The sequence below is a fragment of the Schistosoma mansoni genome, chromosome 4 (assembly GCF_000237925.1).
Source record: "Schistosoma mansoni strain Puerto Rico chromosome 4, complete genome".
Lineage (NCBI taxonomy): Eukaryota > Metazoa > Platyhelminthes > Trematoda > Strigeidida > Schistosomatidae > Schistosoma > Schistosoma mansoni.
The window spans coordinates 10,961,568-10,977,590 of NC_031498.1; the positions used below are offsets into that span (position 1 = coordinate 10,961,568).

Below are 16,023 nucleotides of genomic sequence, written 5' to 3' on the forward strand. Positions count from 1 at the left end.
TGGGCACCCGGGCAGTATCACAGCTCTCACACAAATCAAATGAGATTTGTGTGGCGCATATGTATCTGGTGCTTCCTTGTACTGATATTCTCTAGAGGATTCGAGCCCGTGTCACCCACCTTCACAGAGACTTGATATACAAAAAACTAGTCACTAATCAGTGATCAATTAACTGCGAGCGTTCAGAGTTTGATTTCCAAAAAAGGCATACCGGCAAGCACACAGAGTAAATCGAAACAACGAGTACGAAATGATTTTGTCCATGTGATATGCATATGCAAATACAGATATAATTGTATTTACTTACGGTCTCTAATTCTTCTCAACTTATTTATTCCATCACATGATTCATACGAAAGTTCTTGATAAACCTGAAAACCGAACTGATTTCAACTCTGATACAGAAATAAGTTGTTAAATGTTTGCAAACCAATCATAAAATTTCAAAAAATTTCCAACCTAAAATCAACCTACGACCTGTTTCGGGTTCAGTTATATGGCAAAGGTTTAGACAAAAATACTAGGCGCACAACCTCCATGAAAGCGTTTATCTCACCTAATAGACAGTAAACACTGAATAATAATAGTAAACTAGAATACTAACATATAACAAGGACGAGTAACGACCTTTAGTAGAATCATTAACAAACTTAACTATTTTCACATAAAAATCAAAGTTCAAGCACTGAAGTCAGAAATATTGAAGAGGAAAAATAGTTTCAGAATAACTGACACGGGCATTAAAGAGTAACGGTTTAACAATTGAAATTAACTAAGCACAGGACTGTTCTATTATCTTACTCTTCCTCGACTCTTGGAATTCACATAACATCCATCGCTTTAAATTGAAGAGAAATCACTTGCAACTACAAAATATATTCTGAAAGTAAAAATCTAATACAATGACATGAAAAGTATGTTGGCTTTTACTAAATTCCATATAAAAGTGAATATGAAGAGTAACTGTTATAATGCTAATGAAAAATCAGTTAAACCAATCCAACTATTTCGAAGCCAATTAGTTAGTTGTTGTAAACAATTCAAGACATTTGAAAGTTCCAGTTTGAAATCGTACAGTTCTGTTGAATTTAAAGTTTTTGTCTTACATTTATCATATAACATTTTAAGATTTTTAAATGATGATTTTACATGAGGAAAATAAACTGATTTATAACCAGTAGTTCCTTGGATGACATTTTTTAAAGATGATTTTTCACATTGACCAGCAGCAACAAAATGTTTAGAAACGCCAACAAGTATACGATTGAGGTAGGAGGGAAAACTAAAATTCAAAAAAACGAAAAGAATTTTAGTTTTTTAGAAATAGTTGACTGACTTTTTCAATAGACTGTTTATCACATTACATGGTGAATCCAGTCTATTAACCATAATCATTGCTGTGACTTTTGACACTTATTCCATTCTTCGTATGATCTTATAATAATAAAATCACCCCTTTATAATGAAACTATAGTGAGAGGCTAAAAGAAATAATACAGAATGTAAAGACTAATTCAAACAGATATCAAAAAGCTATAACTTGAGAGATCCGATTTTTCAAAAGTAAAATTAAATGATATAATTCTTCATAAGGTAGGTAAAATCAGTCATTTGTTTTTGCGTCGTATAAAACTCATAAAAGTCGCTTTGTAGTCATTTAGACCGTTCTTCAGTTACTCACCAATCATAAGGTCGATAATACATATGTTTCGGTCCAATTCTTCAAACTTAAAAACAACATGGGAAAAGGAGTAAGGGCACAGATAATAAAACTAAAAATCAAGATTAGCTCAAAAGAAAACTACCACAGAAGTAAAGTTCAACACAATGTTAACAAGAAGACAGTGGATGCGAACCGAGTACTGAGACTCATTTCCCCAAATCTATAAAAATTAATTTGTTGAATCATCTACCGGAACCCGAAAAAATTTCCACATTTCTTGACGAGGCTGAGATTGAGTCAGTTTTGTCATAGACTTGTACAGCTTTAAACTGATCAGTCTCTTTTTTTAACCTATTACCACATTTGTGTTAGCCAACGTAGCTTATCTGAGTGAGCGGTGTGTCATACATGTCGCAACCACATTAGTTGGAAGTCATTGATTTAATCAATTGACTTGTTACTGTTAAATAGTATACAAGTTACAGTTTCTTGACTGGAATGCTTTATTAATGCGAACATGAACAGCTCTTAGAAGGAAATATGAAAACTGAGCAGTAACAGGGATATAAAAAATCGGGAGACAATTTTGCCAAACATTTTATCTATTCCTAAACCTACCTAGTGCAATTTCGCTCCACAGTATTTGCAAAATCTTCAAAATCTTGAGATGACTTCTTAAACTTCTGGATTTCTTCCAAAACCCAATCTAAGAAAAGAAAAGAGATATGACAAAATTAGTCACTTTCATTCAGATAGAAAGAATTTTAGCCAGAAAATCGTTTTCTCTCAAATACCTTTCCATCAAAGTTTAAAATATTAGGCAAATTATGTAAATTTATACGAACATTCGTCAATATTAGAACGAATAGTGTGACAGAAAATGGGCGCCCAGTATAAAGACATCTGTGAAAATTATATAAGAAACAATGTCAGCGATTGAAATTTATATAATTCTAACGTTTCGTTCAGCAAACAGGTCTGGAATTCTTCAGGGCAATAATCAAAATCAAAATTATCAAAGAATATACCATGTTCAATAATCAAATCAAATCTATATTGTGTTTATCCAATCATATTTAGATGTTGGCTTTATTAAGTAGGATATGCGAATCATATGAAAACTCTACAATGTGAAGATAAACGAATGAATGATTGTATGTATGTGTAAGTTCGAGTTATCGGTGGGAGTTGAAACTGTTTCTGTACCGTCGATATGCAAGTAAGATGAAAACCATCAGATGGATAATTGCAATACTAAAATATCGCAATTAATTTGTCAGAATAATGATGGATGTGAAATAAACAGATTGAATAGAGATAGGGTCCAATTACTTTTCACAATTTATGTAAAGCTGAGATTCCAAATAAAAAATATACTGTAACACCGAACTAATAAGATTTAGGATAGTGACTCGATCACTTTTCTAAGAAATTCAAAACGCGATGACGAACAACTTTTACTTAACTGGATGCTAAGTAAAACCAACCAATAGGAAGTTACTATGAGAACTAAGATTGATAAACACGACAGGACGAAATTAGGCAGTTCTTAAGACAACGGCGAGTGAGTGGTTGATTTTTCATGGAAGAATGATGGCAAACAAGCAAAATTGAAATAAATATAACATTCAACCATCATGAATGAATTTTTGAAGTAACTTAAAGCTTTTTCACATTTGAAATCAAAGAACTATGTGCATAACTGTTTGTCAATATGAATAAGTGTAACTCAAACTCCATAGTAAGTCCTAACTCTTACCTTTCAATGGTTTATAATAATAAGTAGTTCACCAACGATGTTAAAACTCTTGGTCCTTTTTTATGATTTTGCTGTTATAATGTGAATTCTGTTGAATCTAAATGCTATCATTCAAAGTCGGCGTTATACTATAGCCACGATTGGTTACGAATCACTAGGAGTAGGAGACAATCAATTACGCAAATTCATATAACAGTTACTGAACAACGCAGCCATATGGAATAGTAACAGCTCATAACCCAGTCGTTTAAATAACACTGATTAATAACTAGTGTAAAGACCTGATGCTTTAAGAACATAAGAATGTTAAGCGGAACAGGCTTGATTTAGAGCAGGTTTTTGGGTATAAAAATTGTTATATCCTAGCGAAGACATGAGTAAGAGTAACTTCCGGGACCTATTAATGGACTATTATTCTATATATATTCTTATTGTATAACTATTGAGTAGTTAGATTGTGTATACCTATATTCATCTTATTATAAGCTTTATTTTGACCTATAAATTATCATTATACGATTTACTGTCCCTAAATTATATTCGGTTTATTGATTACCGTCTCCCACGTTTATAGCCACATCTGGCTTGATCTTGTACAAATATTATTTTCTATTTTATGGTGTGATGCGGTCTTTCTTTCTAGTATATAAACAGAGTATGCTTGAAATAAATGAATCGCATAATAGAAACTGTCATTGGTCTTCTGGACTCAATTGGAAGGGCTAGGCGGACAAGGGACCAATAAGGACGCTAGACTGTTCATACCGGTCGAACGTCATCGATTTTGGCATAATTCTAAGATTGGATAAGTCGTATTTCGACTGGTGGATAAATCACGTGGTAAAAGCCGGACATAAAAATAATAACGAATCGGCATACGGCTTTTATTATCTTTATTAAATTCATAACAAAAACAATCAACGTGAAAAAGCCGATTAAATGAGAGTAGATTCGGTTTATTTAATTGGGAATAGAAATTTTTGAAGTAAGCTGGATTGAATCCATCAAAAGATGAAACATTTCATTTAAAAAACCTTATGTAAAGACATTTGAAAAGACAGTTATGGCTAATTACAAAAAGAAGGAACTGTTGAGGACAATCAACAACTTCCAATAGTCAGAACAAAAAATTATTCGGGATATATGAACAAATATTAAAAAATTACCTAGATTCACACCATATTCTGAAATATTAGGTATTTGATGAGTTACCAACTCCATAAATTTCAACCAATCATCCAATAAACATTGTGAACATCTCAATATTGACAGTGGTAGACGTGGAGTACATGCAAACTGTATGATAAGAGTTAATATTAAACGAGTAATTAATCTATGTCGAGGCAAGTGACCTGTAAATGAAGCAGGATCAGTAAATCTTTCTACAACATCAATAATATCATAAGCAGTGTGGTAAACTGGTGTATTGTATAAGCCATCGTCCTATAACAAAAAGAAAGAAACGTTAATGGAATAAAATAAAACATACAATTGTTAAATTATAATCACAGAAAATATTTAGCCTACTAATTACTTAGTAACTTGATGTTAGACATGCAAAATTCTATCAATCAAATGAAGATAAAACATTATGTAAATCGAAGTGAACTACGCCATACATTTTGTTCACTTCAAAAACAAACAAAACAAGTGTTCGTTGACGATAGTCATTATGACCAGATTACCAAAATGAGATGAAATTACCATGAATTGAGAAACATTAATAGTATCAGTGCAAAAATTAATCATTGAGAACATAGTTCGAAAAGATAAAAAGAGGTGTCAATGTGAGAACATTAAAACTAAAGATCTTGGGTAAGATAAAAAGTGAATGCAACTGTGCCACTGCGACTGATTTTAAGCCATGTCACCCAACGTTCCATAACCATTAAACATGGTTATTGATCGGACTCCGACCAGGTAATCTGTTTCTGACAAAAGTGCTCATACGAACAGCCAATAACTTCATGGACTGATACCACATCTTGACTTGGCAGCTCCAAGCTTTATTCCAAACTGCTTCTACAACAACAAACATTGCCCGTCCAAGTAGGCGGAGTTTAGGCATACGTAACACATGTTCTGAACAATTCAGTCGATGAAGACTTACAACCTTACTGATTGATGTGCCACCTTCGTCTAGTACACTGTTTACCCATGACATTGGTCACAATGTTACTCAACGATCCTTGAGGAATGCTAAGAAGACACAATTATATGTGATATATAACCAATAATTTATTACAACACAATTCATTGAACTACGTTAAAATTTGTCATCAAGGTTTCCAATCTAATGACCTTGTATATCAGTGTAAGAATAGCGTTTTAGTGTCAAACACTAAACAAACTTACTGGTAGAAATTCTGGATATGTTGATGGAATCCCCAAACGATAGGCAAAAGGTATATGATCCGATCCACCACCAAGAGACGTGATTCTAGAAAAACACTGATCAAAATAAATAGTTAGGAGTGCATTTTCAGAATTACAACATATTTTGCATTATAAGTAATATACCAGTGCAAAATAATAACAGGAGCAGGAAGTACATTATCGCCAGTCATGAAAGATAAAAAGTTAGAGGTTATATAACCAAAACATAACTTATGAAACTAATATAAATGAAATATTAGAGTAAAAGATGAACGAAACAGGCCGTAATTGATAGTTATGTTCACAAATGGGTCGCTTATATTAGAAGAGAATAACTAGTAAAGAAGTTATATAAAATTTAACTAAATCATAAAGTAAACGATCGTCATTGTAACAATGTGACATAGTTCACATGTTCTATGGTTGAGAAACCTTAGTGACTTGGCTTCAAGTCGTTTGCAATGGTCTTGACCATTTCACTTATGATCATTCAGCAAGTCTAGAACCTTCTGTCCGTCTGTCAAGCGGAACTAAAATCAATGTCATTGTGCAAGTTCATGTACTGATCAATCAATAAAAATTTACAATTAAGCTTATTGTAACTACGCCTTTTTATTCGCATTTATATCACGAAATGATCTTACACGTGAATCTGCAACATCAACAGTGATAATGAGAAACTCACTTTACCGATCCTTTGCATAAAGTTCTAGAATGAACTCAGAATCTAATTTTCGAACCTTGAATTATGTTCGCAGATGACGTTATTTTATAACAAGGAATAACTTCTGTTCCCTAATTGATATGTGAAAGTACCAAGAGAAGAACCTCATACACGAATTTGCTATTTGTTATTATACACACTTAGAATTTTATTCGTTACGATATTAATTCTATATTTTCCAGCGTGACATTACTTTAGGTTAATATGTTTGTACCAATAAAGTAAGAATTTCGTTTAGTATGGCAGGTGTGAAAATACTTTTAGTAATATTCTGTGTGAACTTCGTATATGTTTTACAGTAACCCTGTGTATCCTTTAACTTATACAACGTTTATTAACTAATCAACTGTGTGTAAAATTAGTACATAAATAAGTGCATTTGGTTAAATGAAGATGTTTATTTAGAGAGTCAATAGGTCACCATTTGCACCAGTATGTTGTTCTTACTTAGCGCAATGTGGGGATCGACATTGTTCCTGTTCCTAAATATAAGCAGTAGAATAACGGATGCAACACATCTGACATGTACACAACATATGCGACACAGGACATAACAGTAACAATCACTATTTAATCGACAGAATACCCTGAAACCGATATCAAATATACGTAAGATGGAACTGACTTTCTTGTAAAATTCACGTGATATTGTTTACTTGAATCTTCCCATTGATGTTTAGGACTGCAGTTGATCAGTGTCTTATTGGCATATGTGTATACTGTGCGTATCACCTCGATATTGCCTTAATCCACAAACATTCTAAGGTCGATAGTGGAATCTAGGACGTGGGTTTCGTCAACATCAACTCTGAGATACAGGTGCATCCAGCCGACGAGTCTTAAATAGAACGAAACGCGCGTCCTGGATTCCACTGCTAGCCACTATCTATCTTTGCTTATACTGACTTTCTTGCGCCTGAAATACTTTCTACATACAATAAAGTTAAAAGCACTTGTTTATTATTTTTCATGTTAAAAATGACTATTGAAACAGAGAAATCTATCCTAATGGCTAGGCCTTGAATATTCGAAATATAAAATAATTTTAATTAATAACAAAACATCTTTCTAGCATCTTGAAAATAAAATTAAAACTTACACAGGTTCATTACGATCACTCATTTTATTGTTTAACCATTCATCATAGAATGATTGCATATTTATTGGTGGGTCAACTGGGACTAGTTTTGCGGCATTTATAAGACTATCAATTAATAAACTATCGGTTCGAGCTGAAAAGTTTTTATGACCTTTAACTGGACAATCTGAATTGATGTAAACAACACATCTAGACAATAGTTCATATTCAGATTTATGTACAAAATGTGTTGAACCCAAGACAGAAAATTCCTCTCCATCCCAAGAACCAAGAATTATCGTACGACGAGGTTTGAAACCTTTTTTCAAAAACAGTAATACATAAGGTTTACTAAATGAATATATATATATATATAACCTGTTTCTTAAACTTCATCATATTTCTAGTGTAAAATCTAACAAAAGTGAAGTACTGATTTCAAAAGTAGACTCCTTTACCCGGAACCATGTAAAGTACTGTGGATTGATACGAAATTGTTAATAATAGTAAACTGCTTAATAAAAAGTGACCACTATTACAACTTATAATTGTTGCTACGAGCTACAAAGATATAGACTAATTTTAATCTCGTTAGTGTAGATCGTAATGCTAAAAATAAGGCTACAATGACTTTCTGATTTAAATGGTGATCCAGAATGTAATCTAGAAAACTTCATTAGTCATGTAGAAAGAATACAAGCCTTGTAATTTCATTCACTCTATATCATTAATTATTCATGCATACCAATTCTTTAAATTCCTACTGCCTATCAATGAAAGTTTACTATTTTGATGCGACTGGGTGGAACCTTATTGATCAAACACCATCACCTGCTTTAACACAAAATTCTCGATGATAAATTAACGATGATTAAGGATTTATTTGCAAGAATAGCTTCATCTCCACATTGCATATTACAACAGAAGTAAATAATCTTACCATTACGATAAGCCTCACCGAGAATTCGAGCGATTTCTTGTAAAATAACCATACCTGATCCTGGATCACAAGCACCTTGTACCCATGAATCATGATGATTACCCATAATTATATATTGATCAGATTCAGTTGAAGTGGGTGTTATTTCACCCGGCATTATACCCACTATATTACATAACTTCACTGGGTTTTTAGAGACTTGATTATGTACTACAACTTTTAAGCAGCTGTAAAGATAAAGAAACAAACATGTCCACTTTTTAAAGCTTTTTAGTCAGGGTTACAGGATGTGACAATCCTACACTGATGCAGTCAATATTATTAGGAATTGTAAAATACAAAGAAATAATTTTACCACAAACTTTACATTAGCAATCTATTTCTTAATAAATAAAAAAATATTCTGACATTAAATTAGAAACTTATAATGACCTATATAGGCAGAAGAATTGAAAATAATCGCAATTTTTATAAACGAATACCTAATTAAGAAAACTCACAATCTGCCAACATTAGGTGGCCTAGGACTGAGTAAACGAGAAAACTAAGGTAATCAAATGAATACATTGAACAGGTAGACTGACATAATCGACTGTAATCTAGATTTGAATTGGAGTTTACCGGTTGGGGCCAGAAAAATAATAATTCTGGATTTTAGATAAGACACCTTAAAAACTGACATAGTGAGGCGGATTAATTCAAAATCTATCTCCCTCCTATAATCTTCATAAGCCAGCTACAGTAATTTCCTTTTTTTATCTTAGTTTTATACTATGATTAGACAAGCTTGAGGAAAAATAAGTCATTACCAAGATCATGGGTGCACTACGTAGGGGAAACCAGATAGGATTAAATTCAAACATAAACCAAACTAAGTTCTATAAAGAATTGTGAATCCATAACGTTGGATGAAGTTTGAAACGGGAAATATAACTTAGTAATCCAGCAGAGATTCGCTTACTCTGAACCACACTTATGATGCGAGCACTCGAGGTACTAACTAACTGAAAAATAGAGAGAAGGTGAGGTCAGATTTGAAAATGAGAACTGATAGTTGAACGGTGTGTCTAAGTACACGTTAAGATTTAGGGTTTTATAAATTGAGCTTTCGATCACGGACCTTTATCTAGCCACTATTACGTACACTGTAGAATAGTTCGTAATTTAATCAGCATATCCGAATATACTTACCAAGAGTTGTAATTTATAAGGTACTATTTCATGCTAAGTAAAAAGCAGTATTGTAAGTCACCAATTAAAGTATGTGGAATTACTTTTGAAAAATATCTCTGAGAATGGAATTCTTAGCTAGAAAAGTATATTAAAGGAAACAAAATAACATATGAATAAAGCATCACCCAAGCCTACTTATACAATCAATAAATTGCTATATGGTTATATTCAACAGTAAGTTAACGATTTGGATTGTCTTGCTGTTTCTCAAAATAGTCAGAAACCTTCACCAACCTTCCTTTCAAATCTAACCATATGTCATTTCATCAAAGTGTTATCACTGAATTAACTGATACTCTGAGGGACTGAGTATTTGAACAGAGTGAGATAATCAACCATACGAACAATAACAAAATGATCACCATGTCTCCAACTGACGCAGCATAAAATACTCATGAACCACTTGGCTTACAAAGAATAACTTTGAAAGCCAGTTGTCAAAAATAGAATTACTTCTAAAACCTTACGTTTTAGTTGATGGTCCCAAATGAGTCGCCAAACGAGTATCCCAATCATTAGGGATAGTCGGTCCCTCTAAGCTCGATAAAAATATTTTGGCATCATCATAACCAACAGGTTGAACAGGAATCTGTGTAAGGGCATCACCTTGTACAAGTGTATCAGTTCGATAAATATGGGCTGGAATCAAAAAGACAACATAAAACTAAGATATGTTTTAAAAGTTCAAAATAGAAATTTTGGCAAACAGTCAAGTAATTTAATAAAATGAAAAAAATCATCAAACGTTTAACTAGTTTTATCAACTGAAATGTCAGTAAACAAATTAGTCTTTCGATAAAACCTCAGGCCGTTATAATTCATCAATAAATCCAATATATATTGAAGAACTAAAAAACACAAGAGAATCAAAATTATACATATAAATGGTATGGGTTGTTCAATTGGGTGACATTGAAAGTAGTAAAAGTGCATGCCCTCTTTATCTTCCCTTAGATTCTTAATTTCGCCTCATGTACTTTCATTTCACCAATTCACCCTTTCCTGTTAAATCATACCGCTAATAACTTTTTTTAGTATTTTTTTACCACTATTGACAATGTTACTAAATATGACTACTCCGAAATTTATCTTGATAATTCCACACATTTGTGGCTACGTGTTGTGGAAACTCGAACCGATGTACATTTATTCCAGGTTATGTGTTGCATATGACTGACTGATAAACAGATTAAATTTTCATGAAAATCCTAATGCCTTTATTATCCAAAAATTCATCAAATATTACCAAAGACCTATATTTAAACATACTCCCTAGAAAACTTGTAGAAGCAACAGACGACAGAACAGCTACTTTATGTATCAGTATATTCATATCAACTCGATTCTGGTCAGAAAAGGATAAACTAAGATTGTTCCGAAAAAATCCTTTAGTCGGTAGGTAAATATCTGAAGTGCACACCAATCCTAAACAATAGAAAATACCAACTCACGAAGCGATGGAAATCCAGTGCAGGTCGAGTCACCACCGCCAGCATATTTCATATTCATATGACCAAATACAGGAGCATCCCCTGGTAGCCCTTTGCCATTAGGATAAACTAGACCATCTGCAGCAAAATCTTGTGGATCAGGATACAGAATAAGAGCGCCAGGATGGTGGTCAGGAAGTGAAGTATTATTTTGACCACAAGTGCAGTGTTCCATTAAATTTTTTAACTTGGATTGTCGAGTTCCGTTGCCCAGTCTAGCAATAACAATCAAATTCTTGTTACATATATGACTAGGTTCACCCTTTTTTCGGCCTTGCAATTTATCAAACAACAGCAAATCCTTACGTCTTGCATAGTTCACAAATACCAAATATCCAAACGACACACCAGAGCACGAATAAGCCTGATAAACAGGTAACTGCTTACTGTCGGAGTTGTCAACAGTTACATTTTGAGAGCATATTTCAGACTTCGATGGAACAGTAACTATAGATATAAGAAATTATTCTCCAAAATATTTTAAAAATCAACGTGTTTTACAGAAAATTTAAGAAACTGTGAAAAAATATTGACAGAAATAGAAACACGATTATTCGTTTACATCAGTTAAATTCAATGTCTCAACCCAATTAACTAGAATAATAATTTGTTTAAGTCCATCAGTATGAAAAAAAATTTTGATGAGAAAGGGTTACTTAATCACAAGCGTTCCCAGTGTAGCACACAATAATACTCCAGTGACGTAGTGAACCAGATCACAAGTGGGGACAGCCGATGTATTTTTAATGCAAAATTACAAAATATCTTGGTAAAATATGAGAACAATACACTGAACACTTAATTTGCAAATTTCCATCACTTGTCCCTCACACTCTGTATGATTCTTCCAGCTCACAATTCCTTTATATTTTCCCTTCTATTCTCTTCAATTCGATCACCTTAGCTTTCTGCTGCCAGATTTTCTACTTCCGATTGGTGTTACACACTACTTATGTATGTCGACATAAGTAGCACACACCATAGTATGATACAGTCACTAAATTCAAAGTGTGAGAAACGTAGAATACATGAAACAAAAGTTTTAATCACCTGTTAGCGTCTATATCATTACGAAAAACTAAAATGGAATTTAAAGCGACTCATTCTCCAGGTACAGATTCTTGTACTGGACTTTGGGCAATATACTAAGTATGAGGGTTAATGATACTACACAGTTGCATAAACTGAAGTAGAAGCAGAGAAGTTCGAACTTTCAGATGTAGTGAGTTATGAATGGATTATCGAAATGAGGTAAAACAGCAGTAAAAGCTAGTGTAATCTCAGACTAGACTAAGAGATACTTAAGAATACAAGATGTGGATGGTTTGGTGTGTAATTATGAAACTGAACACAAGATGACGTTAAAATAATCGAGAAATGAAACTTAATTATGAATTCACATCTAAAATTACAATACAAAATTTTGATGAAGTACTTAAAACATGCACACTTTCCTGCACTTAACTTTAAACCAGTCTTCATTTAACGAACAGAGACATAACCCAGCTCCCCGAATTGCAGCAGAAGGAGCAGAGTTTGAGTTTGTGATCCGGAAATCGGAATCCTCAAACAACTAAACTACAGTTTTGTTGTTGGCATATTACTGTTATAATTTCTCTTATTACGACCCAGCTATTCCTATTGTTTGGTATTCTTGGACACCAATTCACTCGACAAGTCCCCAGATCAGAACACGGTTGAACAGGAAGAAATTATATTCCAAATGACAAGGGTAGATGGGAGTTAGAAGCATAATAAGAGATACGTCAGTATATTTCTAGTATTTTTTACATGAGAAGATTCTAGGGTCTTCTAAAAAGTATCGGCCAGCGCTGATTGGCTAATTATTATCCAATCAGCGTGCGGCAACGCAACCGTGCAAGATACATGCTTTAATCCAATCTACTTCTCGCTAACAATTACTCTACTAGTATTGTTTTAAACACTTTTGTTGACATCTCTTGCGAAATATTTTTCCCTGATGAATATTGGTCATTTTCATATGATAATCATGAGAGCTCATTACATTGACGAATACCTTATGCAACCAAACAACTGTTGTTTAAGTCCCATTAAAATGAAAACGTTGATCAGATATGATATAAGTTAAAAAGTCAATGGACAATGATTATAGTGGTGTAGGTAGCAAGAACTATTATTATTTGATATTATTTTCGTACATAATTGTCGTAGAAAAAACAAGTTAGTTAACACTTACTCAGTTTAATATCTAAAAAAGACACCATTTTTTTACTAAGACCTGTAAACCGTAGTACATTGTGGTCGTATATCATACATCCTCAATCAAATAATATATAAATCGAAACTATGACAGACTCGTGAACATTCTTTCTTCATTCTGATTGTACGTCTAAAGAAGGAACATGCTAGTAGTGTGCTAAGAAACTAGAAATAAATTAACGAAGGTAAAATGGTTTGTCACTGATAATATAGCATATATAGTACAATATTTACAACCGACGACTTGTAACAAAGATAACATTACATTTCAACCTTCAATTCCTGAGATTCGTCAAATAGAAGTGACTTCACGGAGTTTCTAGAACTTAACTAAGTATTATCGTATAGAACATATGTTGTTGAAACATACATTAGGTAAAAGCACTTTAAGTAACAACCCTATATGGATGGGTGCTACTGAGGAGCCAGATACTAGGATGCGACAGCTGTCCTGCTTTAGATGGTTTTCCGACTCATGTTCATTAGTAATCTCAGTATTGAAAAAGGCTCAACATGTAATGTTCGACAAATCATCAACAAATAGAAAAGATTTAACCATACATCTAGATGAATAACTACTAATTACTCTGGAGTACGGATATATTCTAAACAGTTATGGCTTTAATGAAAAATATTCACTAAAATGACCGAATAGTAGGTATAAAAATGTAGAAACTCACCACTATTTTGAGCTCCGTGTATGACTTCGGTACCGTCCGAGTTGGTAAGAAGAACCTCATTCCATGGACCATTTTCAGGAGGGCCCAAAGGTAGAGTCACATAAAATTCTTGTCTGTCGACAACAGGCCAACCCCATTCTATCCAGCTCCTTTCTATGAAGTCTACAATGTTCATAATATTTTAGACAATAAATAAGTCGAACTGTAAAACCAGAGATAAATATTATCAATCAATCTACAATCGTGACTTAGGAACCAAGTACATAATTATGTGAGGGCGACACTAACAGACTGTTCAGATTGAAGTGGGTGGAGAGAAGTTTAAAGATAAGACCCAGCGACTATGTGACATAATAGTGAGTTAAAGTAAAGCTCTCGGGTAACATGCCAATATAGTATCGACCCATGAAGTCGTTGACAGTTGGCCTATGTCGCGTTAGCAAGTGTAGGCTACTACGTTGATTTCCATACGATAAATATAACATGTAGTTGGAAACCTTTAGATATGACACGATTTATTCATTTATTTAAACACATAAACATTGGTATAAAAAGCATCAAACACATATGCACCAGGCAAATCATTCGATGTGTGAGGGCTAGAATACTATCCGGGCGCCCAAACCGAAACAGCTAGTTTTCTTAGGGAGCCACACCCCGAGCCTTTGATCTAGATGTCTAATCCACAAGGCAATGGAGCAACGTTGGGATATCCAGTCCCATGGTAACCGGTTACCAACACAATGGGTTCATACGCCATTTATTCCCTCAGGATCTTGGAGTCCATATACATCATTGGTTTGGAATAAGGGTTTTCCAACTCCTTTAGGTGGATTTTCCGTGTCCATCAACCCGGTTAGAGCGCCGGACATTCGCTTTTCGTCCTCTCAATTTCGTAAACAACACCCCCGCTACGAGAAGGCAGTGAATAGGACTTCCCTGGCAGTGGTTGTATACGCGTGGCCATGTGCGAGTATTTCGAGGAGAGGTGACTCCCCCATCCTAGGCCGTACCATGGCATTTGGGAGCATGAAATCAGTCACAGTGGCTCAGATGGACTTTTAGCTAGGAATTGAATCAGTAATTACAATCTATAAGTCAATAAGAGGAACGAATCCCATGTTCCGATAACAAATGGGAATTACAAATAGTTAAGTGTACAGTTGCAGCTAGGATATGATCCCTATAAAAACTACCCCTAAACTTGTCTATTTATTTACAGATTTATTTTGACTTGGAACCCATATACATGTAAGTTCCCCTAACGTACTGAAAACAAACACGAGAATTTTCACAATGTCTAAATACTTATTCTAATCGCATAGCCATAAGACATTATTAAATCCAAGTGTCACATTACATGAAGCACTGAACAAAAATAACTAGTATGAACCAACTTAATTAATAACTGTGAAAGCAGATCGACTTGGAAAAATTTAAAAAGTACAGTAAAATGTATTTACTCGCAATTTCGTAATTTCCTTCGCTACCAGAACAGTGAGGGTTGCCACCACAGAATTTATGCATGTATTCCAATAAAAAGGTATCCGACACATTTTTACACAAATTTTGTGATATTTCTTGCCACATTATGTACGAGGAAAACCCGTGATGTTCATTTATCTTTTGTTTTATTGATCCTAAAAGGGTGAAAAAATAACGATTGTTCAACACTTTAATACTCATACGATGGAATACTGGCAAATTATTAAACGGAGACTACTCAATAACCAATATTGTATTCAAACTAAACTAAAATATTGAACATAAATATTTATTTTGGTGAAATAAAGATGGTAAAAACCTACAGGTAAATCATTTATTGTCCGTAAGACTAGG

General features: G+C 33.6%; 1 protein-coding gene across 1 annotated transcript; it reads right to left on the bottom strand.

The window, feature by feature from the left end:
* Window positions 1–862: 862 nt before the first annotated feature.
* Window positions 863–15,811, bottom strand: Smp_135510 (NAALADASE L peptidase (M28 family)). The gene is made up of 10 exons (XM_018796805.1): window positions 15,648–15,811; window positions 14,185–14,346; window positions 11,225–11,710; window positions 10,241–10,412; window positions 8,541–8,767; window positions 7,622–7,919; window positions 5,778–5,862; window positions 4,589–4,865; window positions 2,282–2,369; window positions 863–1,282 (listed from the first exon to the last, which is right to left on the bottom strand). The coding sequence occupies exons 1-10, from the start codon at window positions 15,772–15,774 to the stop codon at window positions 967–969; spliced, it is 2,238 nt and encodes a 745-aa protein (XP_018651911.1). The 5' UTR covers window positions 15,775–15,811; the 3' UTR covers window positions 863–966.
* Window positions 15,812–16,023: the final 212 nt, after the last annotated feature.